General features: G+C 41.5%; 1 protein-coding gene across 2 annotated transcripts in view; it reads right to left on the bottom strand.

The window, feature by feature from the left end:
• Window positions 1-16792, bottom strand: part of LOC143274710 (uncharacterized) — a 241491-nt gene that overhangs the window by 135009 nt on the left and 89690 nt on the right. For both annotated transcript variants that reach the window (XM_076578613.1, XM_076578614.1), the window contains exons 2-3: window positions 1451-2677; window positions 1-556 (exon numbers count right to left, since the gene is read on the bottom strand). The exon at window positions 1-556 is cut by the window's left edge and continues 835 nt beyond it. In XM_076578613.1, the coding sequence (XP_076434728.1) occupies window positions 1-556; window positions 1451-1491 (597 nt within the window). In that variant the 5' untranslated portion in view covers window positions 1492-2677. The remainder of the gene's footprint in view (window positions 557-1450; window positions 2678-16792) is intronic.

Here is a 16792-nt window from a genome sequence, read left to right as displayed (position 1 = left end):
GTGGGAGGCGGAGGAGGATGAGCCCGAGGATGTAGCGGCTTTCGTTTCTAACAGCACGGGCGCCTGAGCTCCCCCGGAACTGGAGGAATAGGACGAAGAACTTTGGGCACTGCTGCCCCCTCCGGACACTGCGAAGGAATACCTATCCCCTCCTCCTCCTCCTCCTGCTCCGCCTCTTCCTAGGGCGTCGTGGTGGTGGTGATGGTGGGGTGGAGGTTTGAACGCTCGGTCCCCCATCGTCTCTCCAGGGCACAGCACGCTAACGTGCCCGCACGGGCACAGCGTGGGAACGGCGAAGATGGGCTCCGGACCCTGTCCGGCTGTTGCAGGCACCCCGTCGGAGTAGACCCCGTTCTCGTTGTCGAAGTCGCTGGCGACGGTGGTGAAGCTGGTGGCAGTGGTGTTGGTGTCGTCGTCGTGGGTGTGGCTGTGGCTGTGGGAGGCGGTGTCGTTGCTGGTGGTGGAGGTGGTGGTGGTGGTGGAGGAGTCGACAAGGAAGTGGTACTTCCGGTGCTCCCGGACCTGACGTAGCGGGAACCGCTCAGATCTGTCAGACCTGTGGGAGAGAGAGAGAGACAGACAGAGACAGAGACAGAGGATCTTTAAAAAAATTGTTTAATTATTATTTTGATTTTTAATTTCTGAGGGTAACAGAGTCAGCAAACAACTGCTTGTTCCATCCAGCCCTCGAAAGGGAAAAATGTCAAAAGAAAAGGTGTGATGAAAAAACACAACAAAAAATGACTAAATGTTAAACAAATTCATAGAAAGACAGCATGCTGAAAATATACAGCATTTCAAAAAACATCATAATCATAACATTCAGCACATATTTTTAAATACATGTAGAGAGAAAAGAATTTTTTTTTTTAATAGGTGAGAGGAGACAATGATAATGAGAGAGACTGAGACACGCGCGCGCACGCACACACACACACACACACACACACACACACACACACACACAGAACTCACACACACACACACACACACAGAACTCAGAACATTTTTCATTTTAGGATATAAAAGTTTTAGGCATGGCCTCTTCTTCCAATATGTCTTTGGTAAGAGAGAAAGAGAGAGGGAGAGAGATGGAGAGGATGAGGGGGAAGAGGGTAAGGGGAGGGGTGAGGGGGGGAATTTCATTATCAAAGGACGGAATGAGTGAGGTAGGATGTAATTACCTAGTGATGGATGTTGTGGGTGAGTGAGTGAGTGAGTAGATGGGTGAGTGAGTGAGATGAGTGAGTGAGTGAGTAATTACATGTTGATGGGTGTTGTGAGTCAGTGGGTGAGTGTGTTCATCTTTAATTAATAATGTGAGTGGGTGAATGAATGAATAAGTGGTTACGAGCGATTGAAAACACAGAAAACAACAACAGTTAGAGAGATCAGTAAATAAGTAACTAAATAAATAAACAAACAAAGAAATAAAGCGCCACACACTCACCTGTTCATGATACGGTTAATAATGTTCGGAGCCGTCGACATGGAGAGGAAATGACTTCACCAAACTAGGGTCACAGTGTTACGCTCTGACGCCAAGATAAATTTATAGGAGAAAAAAATGGATTCTGTTTTCTTTTTCACGAATTTTATCTTCTTTATTCCATGAAAAAAAAAAAACCAACAACCCAAAACCCAAATCCATAACAGAAGTTTCAATCAACTGAGGCTGGCACCCTACACAAAAACTCCGGGGTTGAAACAGGCAGGTAAATAAAGAAAAAGAAATCAACTCTGTTGGGCTCTCCGAATAACTCCACTTCAGATGAAAGACAAAGGGAGGAAACTGCGGATGATCTGGAGTGGGGAGGAGGGTGGTGGTGGTTGTGGGAAGGGCATCCTCGTTAAAAACATGACACGCGGAAGGATGACTCAAAGGTATGGAATTAATTAAAGGTGAAAAGGCCTCTGCCTTCTCTGGCGTCAGTTTTCTGAAAATCAGTCATCAGCAAGTCTTACGTTGGCGTCTATCTTATCTTTTTCTTCCAGGAGTGGTTGGCCTTTCATGTCACAGCCATGTTTGCTTGTGTTGCGTTTCCTTGGGTTGTGTGTTGTTCGCGTTACGTCCCTTCGGTTGTGTGTTGTTTGCGTTACGCCCCTTTTTGTTGTGTGTTGTATGTAATACACCCTTTTGGTTGTGTGGGAAGTGTGATATTTGTTGTTGCTTCTGTGGCTGCTGCTGCTGCTACTACTACTACTGCTGCTGCTGCTGCTTAGTGAAGCTGCACCGAAAATTGCTGCAGTGGCTGAGGATGGAATCTGTTTCCGATTTCGACAGTTCTCTTTGATGTTCAGCTGACACAGTCTTTGTTCTATCCTTCATCGAATGCAGATGGTATTCTGTCGCTGCTGCTGCTGTTGCTGCAGTGATGATGGCGATGGTTTTGTCGTCCTTTCTTGTTGCTGTTGTTGTTGTTGCAGGTGGTGGTGGTAGTGGTGGTGGTGGTTGTGATGGCAGTGGTGTTGGTGTTGGTGGCAGGATCTCGTTTCCTTCGTTGATGTGATACTGATGCTGTTACTGATCCAACCGCTGTTATTGCAGCAGATGCTGTTATAGTTCTTTTTTTTTTTTCCTCCAAAAAGGCCCAAGAAGAAGAAGAAGAAGAACAAATCAAGGCTCACATTTTGTTGCAGATCTGTGTCTGATCCTCATTGGTCATCTTGTCAGAGCCTGTCACAGAAAAAAAGACGCAGTGTTATTTTTTTTTTTTAAAAGAATTTCATAGCAATATCGTGACCAGTACTGTTATCATTTGTATCATTCATTATCATCATCACTATCATCATCATCATCATCATCATCGCCATCATCATCATGCAGATAATGATTCGAATATATGTAACGGCAGCAGATATAGTAAAAGGATCAGCAACAGCAGCAGCATTGGAAGTCGTTGTTGTCGTACTGGTAGTAGTAGTAGTAGTTGTCATCGTCGTCGTCGTCGTCGTAGTAGTAGTAGTTGTTGTTGCTGTTGCTGTTGTTGCCGTTGTCGTTGTAGTAACAGAAGCATCAATAACAGCAGCAGCATAATCTACTGATGTTCTGTGGTAGGAGAATGCCAGCCAGGAATGATGGATGACCTGTGCGAGCCGCTTGTATCCTTTGCCCCAACAGCGAGAGAGAGAGAGAGAGACACACAGAGAGAGAGAGACAGAGACAGACAGAGACAGAGACAGACAGACAGACACAGACAGAAGGAGAGACAGACAGACAGACGGACAGACAGAAGAAACATAGGCACAGACACACACACACACACACAGATAGACAGATACAGATGGAGACAAAGAGAGGCAGAGACAGACACAGACAGAAGGAGTGACAGACAGACAGACAGACAGACAGAAACATAGGCAGAAAGAGAGGGATAGAGACAGACACACACACACACACACACACACACACACACACACAAGGAGACAAAGATACATACAGACATAGATACATAAAGAGAGACGGAGATATAGAGCAATTTGCTTATGTTTATACAAGGCTGCAAGAACATATAACTCAATGTGACACAATTTCACAGCAAAAAACAAGTCAGAGACGACACGACACAAATATCTTAGAGACGACACGCCACGATCTTACACAGACGAGATGATACAATCTCCGAGAACTTATTTGTTTATTCGTACATTTATTTATTTTTTATATCTATTTATTCATCTATCTATCTATCTATCTATCTATCTATCTGTTATTTAGTTAGTCAGTCAGTTAGTTAGTTATTCATTTATTCGTTCATTCATTCATTTTATTTTATTATATTTTATTTCTTTTTATTTTCTCTCAAGGCCTGATTAAGCTCGTAAGGTTACGCTGCTGGTAAAGCATCTGCATTAGCAGATTTGATGTGGCGTACCGTATGATTATGGGTTTGTCCGAACGCAGAGACGCCTTCTCGATAATAAAATGAATCTGAAATTAAACTGAACTGAATCAAAACTGAACTGAAAGTGAACTGAACTCCGAGAGGCGATTGCATGATACAAATCTCTCACAAAAGACAGGGCAATTTATCTGTCGGCAACTCCGGGAGGAGGGAGGGTGGGGGTGGGGGGAGGGGGAGAGGGGTGAGGGAGGGGGAGGGGGTCCGTACGGGAGACTTGACTCTTCCAAACAGTTCCTCAATCCACACACACACACACACACACACACACACACACACACACACACACACACACACACACACACACACACTCACATACAGACACATACACACACACACACACTGACACATACACACAGACACACACACACACACACACACACACACACACACGCACACACACTCACATACAGACACACACACACACACACACACACAGACACACACTGACACACACACACACTTTCACATGCAGACACACACACACACACACACACACACACACACACACACACACACACACACACACACACATCACAAGGGCGATGCTGCTTGCTGCAAAGTCAATATCGAGAGGTCGAGAGGGTGGCGCCAGGCGAGCGGCGCTACACGTCCCCAGATTTGCTCTTCAATTTCCAGGTCTTTTGATCTGCTGCTGGGTCTTTGAAAGGAATCGAAACCTTCTTCGTTGGACTGGGTGGCCATCGCTGCCAGACTGGATGTTGTTGTTGTGTGGCAGTGTGGGGCAGGGCGGGGCAGGGGCGGGGAGCAGAGGAAAAGCAAACATGATGTATAACTGATTGAAGTGCTGACGATGAGTCTTCTCTCTCTCTCTCTCTCTCTCTCTCTCTGTGTGTGTGTGTGTGTGTGTGTGTGGAGGGAGGGGGCTGGGTGTGGGTGTTGTGGGGGTTGAGGTGGGGAGTGCAGAGAGAGAGAGAGAGAGAGAGAACGGAATGGTTTATTCACATATAGGCCTCAGCCCCACGTGGAAGGATTCACATGAACATTGTACAACTCAATGAAAGAACATAAGCAAACAAGTATAAATACAGATAACAAAACATATAATCATACTCATTTCACGAAGTAGCAAATTCTCTATGTTTAAAAGCCTTATACAAAACCAAAGAAAAATCACGAACGTCCTTACTACAGCTTGACGACATAAGTAGACTTAATCTAAACATAGAGAGGTGTTTGTAATATTTTGGTTTTTATAAACATTTCACGAATATTTGTTAGGGCCGGGCAACAAAGGACAAAATGTACCTCATTTTCTTGGGATTCATTACACAATGGACAGACTAAATCATTTCCACTAAACGTTTTGTACCTTGAGCGATGCGTTGTCAATTCAGATATTCCTAATCTAAACTTCATTGTAATAAATTTCAAGTGTCTATCTATATCTAGCAGCAGATAATGTTTTAAATCATGTACACTGCAGAACGTTCTATGTATATCAAATTTATTGCTAGTGTGAATGTGATTATACCAAGTTTGCCATCTACAATCGATCAGCCTTTGGCGGAAAACAGATACAAAACCATTAACACAACCAACGCCCTGTTCCATCCACATAAAGCCAAATCCATATTCAAACAAACAAAGACGAACCTTAGTTACCCAGTTTTTCCTTCCCTTATTATCTAAATCATACAATATTTTATAATCCTTAAACGGGTACTCTGTTATCTTCCATTCGTACAGTAGCGAATACAGTTCACAAAAGAGTTTTTATATATTTGATAACGATTTGTTTCACCATAAACAAGGTCGTTTGGCGTTCGCATATCGACTCCTAAAAATTTCTTTAAAGCCATTAAATGAACTGATTCACAATGAAAAACAGAGTTATCAAGCCCCCATAACTCAGATCCATATTGCACTATTGGTTGTATTTGGCAGTCAAAAAGCTTAATGAATAAATGAAATGAATTATTGTTTAACATATATAATCTTTTCATAACACATATCAGAGCACCTTTTGCTTTACTTGCAAGTTCCTTGCAAGCAGCACCAAAACTTAAGCGTGTGGAAAATAGAATTCCTAAATATTTATATACATTAACAACAGGCAATGTAGCACTATCATAAAACCACCGTTCTCTCACACTTAAATATCCACCTTTCTGGAATACTATGATGTTACTTTTAGACATATTTACCTTTAGTTGAAGAGATGTTGTTGCACGCTGTAGACTATTTAATTGTGTTTGTAGGCCTATAACTGTCTCTGAAATCAAAATGACATCGTCGGCTAACAAAAGAATAAACAATTCAAAAGCATCAAGTGAAAGCATAGCACCATGCCTACCATTATTAATTACTTCTATTGCTAATTCGTTTATAAATAGAGAAAAAAAAGAACTGGGCTGCATGCGTCACCTTGTTTAACCCCAGAAGTACATGTTATATAATATGCCAATTTGGCATCGCATCGAACTCTAGCTTTAATACATCATACATGCTTTTGATACACCTATATAATTTACCTGTTATACCATTCTTTAAGAGAACTGGCCAAAGTAGATTTCTATTTACGGAATCAAAAGCCTTTTCAAAATCTATAAATGCTACATATCGTTTACGATTGAATGAAAATTGTTTTTGAACTAGAGCTAGCAAAGTGTACATGTGGTCGATTGTTGAGTATCCCGTGTTAAACCCTGCTTGACATTCACCTGTAATATTATTTTCTTCCACACACTCCTGTAATCTATTATTAATTATTACCGAATAACTTACTGCTTACATTAGTCAAAGAAATTCCTCTATAATTATTAGGGTCACTAATATCGCCTTCCTTAAAAATAGGTTGAATAACAGATTCAACCCAGCTATCTGGATATATACCATGATCAAAAATTCTATTAAACATTCTAAAGAAAAAGTGCACAACCTGATCATTTGCATTCTTAAATAATTCGGCAATGATACCATCAGGACCTGCCGCTTTTCGACTTTTTTTAATTTTCTAAAAGCAAATAATATTTCTTCTTTAGAAATTGGACGATTATCACATCCTTCTAATTCAACATCAGGCGTCTCATCATTCTGAATACCATTTGCATCTTTTTCTAATAAGGCTTGAAAATGCTGAAACCACGTGTCAACTGAAACGGTATTTCTAGGCTGTTTTCTTTTAAACGATACTCCACGAACAGCATCCCAAAATTATTTTTAATCATTGACTGTCATTACAAGTTTATCTAACATAGACCTATTATACTGTTTCTTCTTTATCCTGAGTAGATATTTATATTCACGTCTAGTAATTACATATTCTGTATTATCTTCAACCTTTAATGTATGACGACATCTTCGTAACAGTAGTCTCCTAGCTTTCCGTTTAAAAAGTTCACATTCCTGATCAAACCAGTCATTCTTCTTCTTTACACCGTTGAAAGACACACGTTTTATCATACATTCTGCACTCTCTCTGATACAGTCACTGAACTTTCCAAGAGCGTCATTAACATCAATATCAATTAAATTTATTGCTATGTCGTTTTTCATACGCTTATCTTCATTTCATAGAGTAGTAGTATACACATCAGCATATTCATCATTCAATACAAATTTATCTGTAACACAACGTTTTTCTTTTATATTAACATCACACAAATTTTCATTTGGAACAGCAACTCGCATTCTCACAGGCAAATGGTCAAAATCAATACGTTCAATAACAGATAGTTCACATGAATCACATAATAATGTAAAGAGTTCATTTGATAATATAAAGTAATCGATATCACTGCTTCCGGAGTCAGATATGTATGTATAGCAACCTTCTAGGTCACCTTTACACATGCCATTTAAAATGTTCAAACCTAAAGCAGTACACATATTCAATAGTAATTTTCCATAATTATTCAGATTACGGTCATTCGAAGAACGAAAAGTATTAAGAAATTGGCTTTTGTGTTGTACATTAAATTTATCTTCAACGGAATAATCTGGAGAGATGTTTGAAGTTCTGCTATTTAGGTCACCGCTTAGAATAACATAAACGTCTTTCTCTAACAGTAAATCAGTCAAACATTCTTCAAGCGCACCAATTCCATTGTCAATATCAAAATGAATATAAAAAAGGAGAACCTTCCGGTGGTATGTATGAACGAACATAGAGAACATCTTTATCAAGTCCAAACAGCTGCTTATCAATCAACAGAACACAAATATTTATATATATCGTGTCAATATGTTTAACATAAGAAAGAAACTCATTTCTTACCAAAGTAATCCACCTGATCGTCTCCCTTGTTAAGTGAATTTTACGGCTGGTTTACGAAAGACTGAATACCCTGTAAATACATCAAACTGACAATCTTTCACAAACGTTTCTACTAAACAAACGAGTTCAAATTGACAAACAAACGAAATAAAATCAGGATCGACAATTTTAGGCAGCAAACCATGCACATTCCACAACAAAAAAGAGAAGGGTTTATTTACAGTACCACGCAACACACGTACTGCACGTGCTCATTCGTGTTGTCAGCGGATTGTTCGCCCTCGCTGTCCTGACCTACATAGCCGAGTTCGTGTGTGTCACTGACAACTGTGACAGGTGAACACACACACGGTGTGCGGTTATTTTTGTTCCCTTCCCGAGCAGGACAGAAACATTTCACTGGCCGGCCATCATCCTATCTGGATTCCTGTGAGGTATCCTGGCTGCCAAGAAAAAAAATTCTTGCCATCGATAAGGAGGTGGTCGTAGACCATTGTCGCCCTTTTCCCCTCATTTCTGGTCCTCTTCAGATGAGGGGAAAGCTTGCGCCTTACCTCCTTAACTCGATAGGAGAAATCCTCCCCCACAAACACATTAGTGCCCTGCAGTTTCCTCTTGTACCTGTACCTTGTCTTTGTAAAAACAACATTTTGCTATGACAGGGGAGTCTGGCCTACCATTCAGACGATGGACCCGGTCCAGCTCAACATGTGGACTCATGTCCAGTTTGTCTTGCACCTTTCCCTCACACTGGTCATTTGTCTCGTTTTGACCTCTACTTATTCCATAAAATATCAAGTTGTTTCGTTTAGACCTGCCCTCCAGATCATCAGTTTTCTGCTCTAATTGATCAATTCAAGACATAAGTTCAGAATTTGTCCTGACCAGGTCCTCGTTTTCTTTTCTGAGTACCTTGACTTCTTCCCTCAGATCTTTTATTCCATCAGACAGTAAACGAGTTCCTTCATAGACTGTTCCATACCACAGACTCTACTATACATATCACTAAACTTACTGTCTAATGACTGTGAGGAGGAAGTTGTCTGCCCACTGCTGTCGGAGGTGGTGGTTCTGTCCGTGCTGGCGCTGCGTCCGCTGCTGCCCAGCCTGGTCTGCCTCATGCCGTCCGACTCGAGTCCGGGTCCAGGGTTCTGCTCCACGTCACCACACCTCAACAGCAAACTGCCCCGGAACAATAAGGTGAGGAGCAGGCCAAGGGTGACACCGTGCAGTTTTGTCCGCGGTGTCAACATGGCGATGCGCAGTGTTTTCTTCTCAGCGGCCCGCTTCGTCATAAAGGAGATGAATACCAGGAGGAAGGAGCCACATACCGCCCGAAAGGTAAGCTGTGCCGAAGGCATGGTACCTTATGTCGATGCTGGCAAAGGATAACTTCACAAGACTGCTTCTGTGCACCACAATTTACGAAATTAGCAGGACGTCGTGACCTGTGACCTGCTCGCTTTGAAGGTCAGTTCACGCCCCCGAGAGAGAGAGAGAGAGAGAGAGAGTGTGTCTTTTTGTCTGTCAGTATCTGTGTGTCTGTGTCTGTGCCTATATGTGTCCATGTGCCAAAGTCTCTCTCTGTCTGAATAAATCTCTCTCTCTCTCTCTCTCTCTCTCTCTCTCTCTCTCTCTCTCTCGTTTTATCCCTCTCTCTTAATTGTAATAAAATCAGGTGAAGTACATTTGAAAGATTTCGGGTGAAAATGTGCAAACTTCAGACAGCTCCAAAGGCGCCATTGAATCATCATAATAATTTCGATCGACCTTTTCCAGGACCATACATAAATCCAGTGTTTAGTGTATTGGCTTAATTAATTAGTTTACATGAGAGATCTAAACAGCTTAAAGTTTGTTCAACTTAGCTTTGCTGAAGATCGGTTGTACAACCCATTCCTGGTTCAGTTTCAGTTCAAACTTCTCAAGGAGGCCTCACTACGTTCGGAAAAGTCCATAAACACTACACTGCACCACATTTGCTAGGCAGATGCCTGACCAGCAGCATAACCCAACGCGCTAGCCAGGCCGTGAGTGCATGCATGTGATGATCATATCCGGCCGTGTATCTGTCAGAGTGGATTTATTCTTCAGAATTTTGCCAGTGGACAACACTCTTGCTGCCGTAGGTTCTTTTGCGTGCGCTAAGCGCGTGCTGCAAATGAGACCTAGGATTATTTTGTTTTATTTTTATTTTATCTTAATTTATTTTTTTGTGCATCCTCATCATCTGCACCGTTTCAGTGGCATTACTCCCCCACACCGCTCATTTAGATTCCCCCATACACGGCCACACCCGGGTTTGTCCGTCACAGTTCCAGCGTCGGCAGTCCGCAGGGAGCCATCGATGTTAGGTCGCCAGGAGGCCACACACCAGTATTGGCAGATTAGCGTCTTAACCATTCTGCCACTTTCCTGATCGTTCTCGAAATTAATTGGAGAGAAAAACTTCTTGCACAACTATCCCATCTTTTACAAACAAGACAGTAAATAATGCGGAAGACCCGTGTTTCGGTAGCCTTCGTAGAATGAGTTCACCCACTTTTGAGGATCTTTGCATGGCGTGAAACAAGACTGAGTATGATACTGGTATTACGAATTCTTAAGTCGTCCTGATGTCTGCTCATTATTCAGTCTCTCTTTTGAAAAAAAAAAAAAAAAAAAAAAATATATATATATATATGAAATTGAAAGCAGCTATTTCTTCTAGTGTTTCTTTATTCGTCGAGTTCGTTAGATGGACGACACCCTAGTAAACAGCCATCTAACCCTCTCGACTGCTACTAATGAGTATGCACATCAGTGAAGGCTGTCACCTCACTATGATAAAGCTGAGCTTCCAGATCAAAAGTATCAGTCATCATTTTTTCTTTGGATTTTTTTCTCTCCCTCTTGTATTCATATAACATGAATTATACCACTTAAAAGTACATAAAAGTAGAAGTTTGAAATTCATATTGACAGCACACCGATCGTTTCCAGCCAAGTTTCAACAATTATAGAGTTATCATCGTTGGAAATCATAATTATTCTTTCGTGTTTTGAAGATGGTCATCTGCAGTATTAACAAAGAAATTGGCTCTATTTACTCTGTAATGTTCCTTATTTTACTTGAGTTATAATCAGATGAAAACGTAAATATGCTCTCTCTCTCTCTCTCTCTCTCTCTCTCTCTCTCTCTCTCTCTCTCTGGTACTTCCAAAGAAGTTCATTAACTCTCTCTTTCTCTATCTCTCACTCTCTCCCCCTCGCTTTCTTTCTCTCTCTCTCTGTGGTAGTTTTTAAGTACATTCATTTACTCTCTCTCATTCTCTCTGTGTCTGTCTTTCTGTCTGTCTGTCTGTCTGTCTGTCTGTCTGTCTGTCTGTCTCTCTGTCTTTCTCTGTCTCTCTCCTCGTCCTTTCTCTCCTCCCACCACTGCCAATATCAGGAGGAGAACATTTCAAAGATTTTGGGGTCAAGATGTGTAAACTTCAGAGAAACTCCTAGGACGCTGCTGAATCATATTTTGATCGATATGACCCTAGAGCTTATGGCCAGTATACTGGTCCACGCTATCTCTCTCACCCTCTCTCTCCACCTACACACACACACACTCTCTCTCTCTCTCTCTCTCTCTCTCTCTCTCTCTCTCTCTCTCTCCAGGGACAGACACACACACACACACACACAAACTCTTCAGGAACAGACAGTCACACACACGCACGCACGCACGCACGCACGCACGACACACACACACACACACACACACACACACACACACACACACACACACACACACAACATTCATTCAAGTTCAAGTTCTTGTGGAAGAAGGAAGAGAAGAGATATAGGTGTGTGGAAATGTGTTGACATGATATGGAAACGACACTTTGTGTGACAGACAAGTTCAAAAAGGGAACCTTTTCTTTAACCCGTGTTAGTTCGCCTTGTGGTGATATTGCACGACAAACAAATCCAGGTTCTTGTGAGAAGAAGATGTGTGATGGCTTATGTATATGATAGGGGGCGTTAGAAAGTTTTCTTTCCAAGGACTCGAAAGTTTCAACTTTATTGTATATTTCGATGGTTCATCATCCACACACAACTTACATCTGCAAAACTGAGTCAAGAAAATCTTGGGTAGGTTGGACAGGCTGTGAATGAACTAGGGTTTACGGCGTATCAAGTGAGCCGAAAGAGAATTTTCTGTTTTGGCTGAAGCAGAAAATAAAGTATTTTGAACTGAATTGAACTGAATTGAATTGATGTCGCCTGACCACATCCGCCCGAGCGTGGTGGTACAACAGTGTGTGTGTGTGTGTGTTTTTTGTTTTCTGTTTTTTTTTCTGGTGTTCGGATGTTCATTAAGACAGTCTTGTTGCGCTTGAGCTTGTTGCCCTCTCTCTCTCTCTCTCTCTCTCTCTCTCTCTCCTGGCTTTTCTCTCCACCATATGTTTATTCTTTATTTTGTTTCACTTCATTTTTTACATCATAGTTTAAGTTTTGTTGAAATTCATGTATGCTCACTTTTAACTAAACGTCTAGCTATGATGACATCCGCCACACAGTTAGTATGAATCTACATATATCAGGACAGGATTTTGTGTAAGATTTTCTTGTTGTCCTCTTTATCTATAAACGTGTTGTATTGTGACATGTTCCAAATAAAGTACTGTTTAAACCAACAGATTGTTTATGAATTCGACGGAGTTCCGGGCCAATGTTCTGGTTAAGGTTTGGCTTTTTCGTCGTCTTCTTCTTCGTTCGTGGGCTGCAACTCCCACGTTCACTCGTATGTACACGAGTGGGCTTTAACGTGTATGTCCGTTTTTACCCCGCCATGTAGGCAGCCACACTCCGTTTTCTAGAGATGTGCGTGCTAGGTATGTTCATGTTTCCATAACCCACCGAACGGTGACATGGATTACAGGATCTTTAACGTGCGTATTTGATCCTCTACTTGCGTATACACACGAAAGGGGTTCAGGCACTAAGCAGGTCTGCACATTATCATGTTCACCTGGGAGATCGGAAAAATCTCCATCTTTAACCCATTAGGCGCCGTTACCGAGATTCGAACCCGGGACCCTCAGATTGAAAGTCCAACGTTTTAACCACTCGGCTATTGCGCCCTTCATTTCGTCTTGATTTGGACGGCTTCTTACACCTTCTTTCTCTTCCAGGAACGTGGCTCAGTGCACAACACATGTATCCGGTCATGTGTTATATGTACCCCTGCCTCTTTTTAAGTCTGTCGTTGTGTATGCTCTTCTGTCTGTCTGTCAGTGAATTCCCATTTAAAATTTACTGCAATTCTGCAAGACTGAAGATGCTAACAGAGGCTGTTCATTTTCATTGTATATTTTTTTTTGCTATCTGCCAACAAACTAGAAGAGAGGACTGGCCGTACTGAGTGAGTTAACGTCTCTGTCTGGAGTGTCAACTGCAGACAGTTTCCCCGTGCAGTAGAACAATGATTAACTCACTCAGTACGGCCAGTCCTCTCTTCTCCTCTACACAGACCCCTCGGATGTCCAGTGGGTGTCTGAATGACCCAACCTTTAGCTTCCGTCGTCAGAATTGTGGTATTCTTTGTCAACATTCACGTCTTCAGTATAAGAGCCTTCCGCTTGCAATATTTTGATGATGGTAATTGGGGTGAAACGCTGTTGACGTCGTCTCTTTCGCCGTTCGTATGGAAACAGTTAATGTCCGGGTTGGAAGTGACAAAGTCCATTGTGTTGTTTTGACATGAACCGAACTGTGTGACTGAGAACATAATTATAGTCTAGAAAGATTAGGCGCTGATAGGGATCCGGGAGTGTTTTTCACACAGAAACCTGGCGGTTCATCTCTCTATCTCACTCTCTATCTATGTATCTATATATCTGTTCCTCTCTCTCTCTCTCTCTCTCTCTCTCTCTCTGTGTGTGTGTGTGTGTGACTCGTCTTTTGTGTGTGTGTGTGTGTGTGTGTGAGACTGAGACAGGGACGACAGAGGAGTGAGAGAGAGAGAGAGAGAGAGATAAAAGAAGGGTGTAATAAAAACAAAGTTTTCTTTAGTTTGACATAGAATCAAAGTCTGTCCACAGTCCCTATCACCACATACAGTGGGCAACGACCCACACAGTCCTACAACATCTCTGAACTGAAGAGAAACACACACACACACACACACACACACACACACACACACACACACACACACACACACACAAACCAATTTCTTGCTAAGTCAGTTCAGTTTTTACGGAAGTGTTGTGGACCAACAGTGTAATTTTCTTCCCGGCTAACAGCAACACTTTAGGGTGGATGGGGGCGGGAGGGGGGTGAGGGGCCTTATCAGACGCTGTGTCCACACTTCAAGGAAATCGGTCCCAGGGGACCGATCACTTACAAGTCATTCGACACCAGACGGTCACTGTTCTCCGACTGAAGATGGGGGGAGGAAAGGGGTTGTCGGGGGTGGGGATCGATGAGTAGGAGGGGTTGGAGGTGTTATGGGGGAGGGGGTGGGGGGTGGATTGAATTTGCGTTTTGTCTGGACGATGAGAGTGAAGTTAATTAATGAGATTAGTCAATTAATCAGATTTGTCTCTCTGCACAAGATTCAGCGCTATATAAGTACTATTATCGTTGTTATTATTTATTTATTATTATTATTATCGTTATCATCGTCGTCATCATCACCATCACCATTACTATTATTATTATTATTATTATTATTATTATTCTCGTGATTTTCTTATTCTCTTCCCACCTTGTTTCTGCTGTGTTTTAATTTCCATTTTCAACACAGCCAAAGATCCGGTGTCAGTCTTGTCACCAGTAGTTTAAGATTGAAACGGAAGGTGGCAGAATGGTTTAAGACGCTCATCTGCCAATACAGCATCCTTGGGGTGTGTGGGTTCGATTCCCTCTTGCACCCCTTTCTCCCAAGTTTGACTGGAAAACCAAACCCAGCGTCCAGTCAGTCTTTCGGATGAGACGATGAACCGAAGTCCCGAGTGCAGCATACACTTGGCGCTCTTTAAAAAAAACACAATAATTTTTGTTTTAAAAACCAAAAAAACATGGCAACAAAAATATTGTCGTCTGGCAACTTTTTTTTTTTTTTTTTTTTTTTTTTTTTTTAAGGATATATTCAAATGACATATGCTTGAGTTAATAATAATAATAATAATAATGGATACTTATATAGCACACTATCCAGAAATCTGCTGTAGGTGCTTTACAAAAACGCTTTTGTTAACATAAAACATTATATCTATGTTACATACACACACCAAAATGTGACTACACACACACACACACACACACACACACACACACACACACACACGCACACACACACACTGCATACATACATTTTAACATACATGTGTATCTAACAGCTACCCTAACACATACGCACACATAGTCAGGCACAAACTTACATAAACACACGCACACACAATACACATCCATATACAGTACCTGTTTTCACTATTATGTACGTCGTCATGCCTTATGTTTCATTTATCATGTACTCTTTCTTGTCCCATTTATGTATTTGATTAATGTATTTAAGTACTTATGTTAAATATATATGTGTAATCAAAATTGAAAAAAAAAAAACCCACAAAAATTCTTTAGAAGAAATCCACTCTGATGGGTACACATATAAATATGCATGCATACGCTCAAGGTTTGACTAGCGCTTTGGATTATGCTACCGTCAGGTAAATTTGCCTGGCACAGATGTGGTGAAGGGTATCTGGGTTTGATAATTGACCGAACGCAGTGACACCTCCTTGAGAAACTGAAACCGAAACTGAAGTGTAAAATCAGTATCAGTATCAGTAGTTCAAGGAGGCGTCAACTGCGTTCGGTCAAATCCATATACGCTACACCACATCTGCCAAGCAGATGCTTGAGCAGCAACGTAACCCAACGCGCTTAGTCAGGCCTTGAGAAAAAAACAACAACAAAAAAATAACAAAACTTAAAAAATAAATAAGTAAATAAAATAAGTAAATAAATAAAATGAATAAATACAAAATAATAGATAAATACATAATGAATACTATTACTACTAATAATAATATTTATAAGGCGCAAAATCTTGATGAAGTTAACTCTAAGCGCGCGCGCGCACACGCACACACACACACACACACACACACACACACACACACACACACACACACACACACACACACACACACACACACACACACACACACACACACAAAGACAACAATGATGATAAATAAGTGTAAAAAAAAGAGATGTAAGACAAATTTGTGTTGCTGACTTGATGACAGACTGTTCACACTATTAATCACCATACAGTGAGTAATGGCCCGCTCCAGATCTACATCCAACGCCACTGATGGAATTCACTTTCTCCAGCACATAAACAAATCCCGCTGAAACTGACTTATGAATAATCAAATCTTGCCGAGTCAGTTCAGCATTGACCAAAGGGTTGTTGACCATATAAATAATTAAATCTTGCCGAGTCAGTTCAACAAGGGTTGTTGACCATATAAATAATCAAATCTTGCTGGGTCAGTTCAACATTGATCGAAGGGTTGTTGACCATATAAATAATCAATTCTTGCCGAGACAGTTCAGCATTCACCGAAGGGTTGTAGACGATGTAAACAATCAAATCTTGACGGGT

This window comes from Babylonia areolata, chromosome 29, assembly GCF_041734735.1.
Source record: "Babylonia areolata isolate BAREFJ2019XMU chromosome 29, ASM4173473v1, whole genome shotgun sequence".
Taxonomy (NCBI): Eukaryota; Metazoa; Mollusca; class Gastropoda; order Neogastropoda; family Buccinidae; genus Babylonia; species Babylonia areolata.
This window is presented reverse-complemented; position numbering and strand designations above follow the sequence as displayed.